This window comes from Crocodylus porosus, unplaced genomic scaffold (genome assembly GCF_001723895.1).
Source record: "Crocodylus porosus isolate Cpor-Errol unplaced genomic scaffold, CroPor_comp1, whole genome shotgun sequence".
Taxonomy (NCBI): domain Eukaryota; kingdom Metazoa; phylum Chordata; order Crocodylia; family Crocodylidae; genus Crocodylus; species Crocodylus porosus.
The window spans coordinates 2725372-2731740 of record NW_017728924.1 but is presented as its reverse complement, the minus strand read 5'-3'; the positions used below and the strand labels follow the sequence as shown (position 1 = coordinate 2731740).

Sequence of the window (6369 nt, the reverse complement as noted above, 5' to 3'; positions counted from 1 at the left end):
CAAGGGAACATTTCATGTAAAACCAGCTAGAGGGAAAAAAAAACATGGAGGTAGTTCAGGACCAAGAAAGACAATCTTTAGGAAGGAGATGTTCCAGATATGACATATACACACACACGCAGAGTGCAGAGTCGGGGGATGAAACAACAGAACACAAAACATTAAGCAAGTGCTATTCAGGACACGCATTTAAAAAGAAAGTAGTCATTGCTCCCAAGCGAGTGCGACGCTGCATTTTTTTTTCCAAACAAACTTTGTCTTGCTTTCTAGAACTATGTGGCATTCCCCAGGGCTACCCAGGCTTGCAAGATCATTTTGCCCTGCAGCATGACAGGACTGGGTCTGAAACTTGGCTGGGTGAGGCAGGGAGGAGAAGCTGCTCTATGCCTATAGAAACCAAGAGGTTCTCTGTCCAACCCTTCTGACATTTCCCCCCTCCAACATCAATATATTCCTGGCACACATTACTGATGAGGTTTGTTGTTGTAAATGCTCTGAATTCAAGCAATGTAGTCTCTCACACTTCAAGAAGAATGCTCTTGCCATCTAAGAAAACAGGTCATAGATGCCTCAAAGCAGCATTTCACTATCTTTCTCCATGAGAGGTAGGCTTCTGGATTCAAGGAGGCCTGCTGTTGTCGAGGACCGAGTTCTTAAAGCCTTAGCTTGGCTTGTAACAAAGGGTGGATCTAGATCGGTTGCCTCGGGCTTAATTTAAGCCGCATAGAATATTGCAAAGACAAATGAATGTTAAAATCCATCCGTTTTTGTTTATACAGCAATTTCACAAAAAACCTGTGGTTTTTCCTCCCCGACTTCAAAAATCTTTTTCTGCTAAGCACTTCTTCATAGAATGCCTTGTCCACAACCAGTAAAATGCTTTTTCCCTGTTGTAGCTGTTTTATGCTAAAGTTTCAAAAGGTAAACACTGAATTTTGAGGGAAAGCCACATAAATACAAATCTAAACCCGCCGATTAAGTTTTTGCTGCAACAGCTGTTTAAGGAATGATTAAACACTCACATACACACACTCCAAGCCTTACAGTAAATTTTATATTGGTATAATTTCTTTTATATTTCCCCCCAATTTTAACAGATAATGTTTTTGAATAGAAAAGTCAGTAAAGCGTGACTTAATGCCCTCCCTCCCCCTGGGGAAAAAACCCAATACAAGTAACGACCAAACCAATGGTGGTGCGGCCAACTGAAATACACCCAGCAGTCTGTACAGAAAATTGAAAAGTTGCATGCAGTTTAAGCATTGTAAAGGCTATTTTCTTGTGTTAATTAAACCTTCTGCTTCATAGTTTAAATGTGTAAAGGAACATTTGCCTTATACCAAGGGACTCCTCTTCAGACCCAGAGACAAATGGAATCACGAAGACCAAGTACTTTCTTACAGCTTTCTGCACATCTTACTACATAACATGCAAAGAGTTCAACAGCATTCTTCTTAAAATGTAAATAAGTACTCTTTAAATGGGCATGTTAACCACTGAGAAAGTCCACTCTACTATACTTTTCCATTACACTGCTTTCATTCCGTCATCGGTAGTATAAAAAGTCAATTAATGGGGTCAACAGGCTAGTTTATCCACTGGCAATTGAGTATGACACCAAGTGTGCAGAAAAACAAAAGGCCAACATATGTTTATGCAATATAGTTGTACTGGTTTGGGTTCTCTTTGTCTCTTTCCATGTAGTCCCTGTCAATTAAGGATTCTATTCTCTTCTTAAGGTCAGCAGGCTGTAAAACACAAATATCAGTATTACTGTTTTTCGAAGCTATTCCAACCAACTCTGCATATTTCCACTTATTTTAAACTGCGACGTAGCAACACTTTTCAAATGAATAGCCTGTTTCCATTACTGACATACCACTGAAAATGCTCCAAGTTTAGGAAGTCAGATCCAGAATTTATTTTACTAAGGAAGATGGCTACAGACTTCATGTGCCACCTTCACAAAGACCAGTCTTTTATAGCAGGAGAGGTGGATAAACTTGTAATCTGGCAAATTGAGTGCCCATATAAAAACTTGAATTCAGGCACACATGAACATTATTGTATAGGTGCATCTTTTAAATCACGTTACCTTGAGAAATACATAAGTGAATCATGTCAAGGCATTTTGTTTAAAGTCTCATACAAGTTAGTCACATGAAGGTAAAGTGTCAGGGTGTGTGTGCATGCATGCGCAAGACAAGGTAGAGTGAGAGCATTTCATTTAACTATTATATCTGTGTATGCCTTGCTGTATGCAGCTTGTGTAAATTACCTGCAAGCTGGTGCAGAGAATTATAATTTGCATTTTCAAGAAATGCCAAAGGATAAGATGTCACTATATTTTATACTGCATATTCTGAATTTCCAGTGTTCTCTAATGCAGGAACTGCAGAGGTGGCTGAAGCACAAACAAAAAGAATCATCTCTTTATTTGTAGCACAAGCTCCAATTCAATATGGAATATCTCTCAGTCTGCATACATTGAGTGTGCGCCTCCTAGTTCTTATTTGTGACACATGCCTTTAAATGTGTTGTAAAAATTTGAAATTTTCCCCAAAGTGATAGCCAGGATTATGTGTCCAAAAAAAAAAAAATGTGGATTACACAGTTGTTTCCTTTTTTTATGAGAAGCATCAGCCAAGAAAACTGGAAAGCAGGCCCAATTATGCAGTTCTACACAAGCTGTTCCTAAGTGTTTATGATCAGATGAAAAAGCCCAAAATCCAAGTTTTCAAAGAGAAAGCTGTTTATGCTCATAACCAACATGACCAAGAAGTTTGTCCAGCTCTAAAAATCTTCATTAACCTAATGCATCATCTTATAGCTTGACTAAAAGCCTCATTTGGTCCGTTTACCTCCATGAACAAGCGACTGCAACTGGCATATCAAATAATTTCTAGAAATGAATGTTTTGCCTTTCAAATTAGGGTGCTGCAATAGATGTAAAAGTCAGTTTTGGACAGCTGTCAAATACCAATGAGGGGATAGGGACCTTTTCTTGCATAACAAAAAGGAGCCTATAGTTTACCTTTACGGGGAATTTAAGCTGGTTGTACACCTCTGACACAAGCAAGTTGTGACTGAGCGTCTTGCGCATCTTCATGATTCGTACAATTGCAGCGTCAATCTGGTACTGCCGGTCCTGAAATACTCTCTCTGTAGTGCTTGCCTGTTCTTCTACCTGGATGATTGGTTTAAAAAGAAAAAAACTTTAAAAAGAGTACGCTACACCAGTCACAATAAATTATTATTATGCTGTCTGCACAGCAGGTAGCACCACAGTACCTTCAGCAGTCATACTTCATATATTTTGACAGTATGCTTTTAAGGCTAGGGACAGACATTACCTATCATCCAGTATAAGTGATTGAAAATTGATTCAAATCCATAACAACAGAAGTTCAGTGCATACAAACCACTTTAAAAATGCCCGAAACCAGTTTAAGATAAAGTCTGATACCGCAACCACCCAGGCTACCTGATTTAGGTTAAATTGGTTTACTAAACTTCTGTGCCAGATTTCCCCCATATTCAAGTTAATGCACAGTCCCCCAACATCCCAGGATGCTTTGCACCTTCCCTGCAAACACCCCACCCCCCAAGAAAAATTCATCTGGAGAATTCCAATAGTTTATTATGGAGATGAGCAGCAATCCAAAGTAAACCGCAAGCCATAATATTGATAATCACATGTCAGTAAGATGCTTAATTCTCGCCTGTTCTCATACAATTTAATCCATATTGTCTTGCATATTATTTTTCATTTAGTAAAGTTTCAGATTACAAAGGTCACAACAGTATTTATTGTTTGGCTCTTTCAGGATTCCTGGAAAATGAATAGATTATCAGGTATGATTAACAGGATAGCTGCACCGAGAGCTGGATTAACGTGCCAGCTCAGACTAAAGTTTGCTCTGCCATTCAAGACCTGCATCTTTTACACAGATAACTGAATATATACATTTGAGGCTGGACAAAGGAAAAAAGTCTTCTGTACAGGCAAAAAAGGACCAACTGAAGATGTGAAAACAGGACAACCATTGAGAAAAATAACATACTGTTTCTTTCATCTGGATTTGATTGATCTTTATCCTGAAGAGCTTGTGTCTGAAGTCATCATTGCATGTGAATTTATCACCATCTTCCACATCTTTGCCTTTAGGGCTTTTAGTTAGTACTCTAGCTTTGCCGCAGGCTAACGACTGGAGTGTCCTTCTTAACTCTCCATCCTCTGAAGCAGAAAAGAGTTGTTTAGTATTCTTAGTCAGTAGCATCTAGAAGTCTTCATTAGCTGCTTTCAATACTGACCTATTCCAGTAGCTTGCTTTATCTCCTCTAAACTGAACTCCTCTCCTTCATTAAACATAAGCAGCACCAGTGTCTGGAACAAAGAAACTTGCAGCTCTTTTTTGCCCTGTCAGGAAGAAATGATCAGATATTACTACGGAGGTATTCTTGAAAAAGAGACAATGCTAATTTAAATTCATAGCAATGACCAGGTTTACAAAGAAAAAAATACCCATTATATTCACCTGAGGAGTCTGAAAGGGCAAAAATTACTTACCACGGTAGATTAAGTGACACGTGGGAAGTTATACATCAGAGTTCTAGACTACTATGTTAATTGACAAAACTGATCTGCATTTTAACATCTCACACAGATGTGAATAAAAATCAGTACAAATATCCCAACCCCATTGGGTGCTATGAGCTTGGATTGGAGAGGTCCTAAACAAAATATAAACCAGATGCCAGTTTAAACAGAAACAGTAATAAGAGTTATAGGAGCCGTGGAACCATAAGAACATTACAATTTTCATTTATCTTTTGGGCAATTTTCTGGAAATAGGACTGAAAGACATTTCTAGCTCAAGTGTCTAGACAAAATATTTTGTCTTCAATTGTATTGGGATGGAAAAAGAAATGAAACACTCAAGGAAAAGCAGCTGGGAAATGCATTATAACAGATTTCTAAGGAGATTCTGGAAATGTCAAAATATTTTCTTATCCTGGCAATAAAAAGGATAATAAGAAGTCAGCTTTAAGCTGGTTTAATATCGGCATTACTTTGGTATGTGTTGTAATACTGCCAGCGTAACAAACTATGCCACTTTAGACACAGAATCAGTCTTGTATGTAAGATTTTCAGTTATGCTAGAGGTATGGCAACTAAGCTAGAGGTATGACAATTAGCTCTAGAGGCATGGCAACCATTATCTTCTACCTGTATACCGAGTAAAATGGGTGAAATTCATGTTTATGGTGCAAGAAAATTATACCATCTAGAGTGTAGTTTCAGACACATTAATAAAAAAACCATCTCAGCACTACTACAGAATCTACCGCGAGTTCATTATATTATAAAAAAATGTGAGGTTATTACTTACACTAAAAAACCATCACATTACAAAGAACCTTTTGTATACATATCAGTGCACATCATAAATACCTTAAAAGTGCAAAGTTGCAGGAGTACAATAGAAAACAATCTAGAAACAAAATACTTGCCTCCTTGAATTCTGCTTTTAATACACAGTGTCCTAGTGTTGACTGCCACTGAAGTTTCCTACCACTGTGTTTTCCTAGATAAAAGGTCTTGAAGATTTCTTGTAGTTTTACCATCTACAAAACAAGGAAGAAAAGCTCCACTGTAAGTAATCACCTCAACTTACCTTTAATTACCAAAAAAGAAATTAAAATCATTTTAAGGAAGGAGAAAATCTAGATAGCAACATTGTTAGTATTTCTTAAAAAAAAACAAACGACAAAAAATGATTATTTGTGGTCCACTAGCTTTTCTTTTTTATCTTATAATATTAAAAGGCAGGTTAGTATCAAATATGTTGCCTACATGAAAACTCAAATGAGAAGTGGTCTACACTTCTGTATGAAATCCAGTTTTGTACTTATCCTTACCTCTGGGGGTAAGTGGACCTCCATAGGCACATAGGTTGGCCAATAACCCATGGTCAAGATGTTCACTGTTAGTTCAATATTACCAGGTACATTTTGATTTTGCATATACTGTAGGGAGAAACAAGACATTGAAACAAAGTGGTGCTACTGTCCTATGACAGACAGAGCTACAAGAATATTAACACACATTATTGATATCACATGAATCAAATGCAAGCAACCTGAGGATCTCCTGGCTGCAGGGAATGCCAGTTAGCCATATAAAAGAGTTAGGAGGATTATGAGAACACATTTCAGAATATCTCAAAGCACTTAAACAGTTAACCAACCCTTCTCCCCCCAAAAACCACAAAAGACCCAACTTTACACCACCCTTTACATATTTACTCGTCTTGGCTATTGTGCTTGGTTATTAAAAAGAAACAGTAAACTAAGGAGGTGACTTTC

General features: G+C 37.7%; 1 protein-coding gene across 1 annotated transcript in view; it reads right to left on the bottom strand.

The window, feature by feature from the left end:
* Positions 1 to 6369, bottom strand: part of CUL4B (cullin 4B) — a 28040-nt gene continuing 21671 nt past the window's right edge. Inside the window, exons 16-21 of the mRNA XM_019540191.1 lie at positions 5923 to 6030; positions 5515 to 5628; positions 4315 to 4420; positions 4065 to 4237; positions 3035 to 3187; positions 1 to 1748 (exon numbers count right to left, since the gene is read on the bottom strand). Coding sequence (XP_019395736.1) covers positions 1653 to 1748; positions 3035 to 3187; positions 4065 to 4237; positions 4315 to 4420; positions 5515 to 5628; positions 5923 to 6030 — 750 coding nt within the window. The 3' untranslated portion in view covers positions 1 to 1652. The remainder of the gene's footprint in view (positions 1749 to 3034; positions 3188 to 4064; positions 4238 to 4314; positions 4421 to 5514; positions 5629 to 5922; positions 6031 to 6369) is intronic.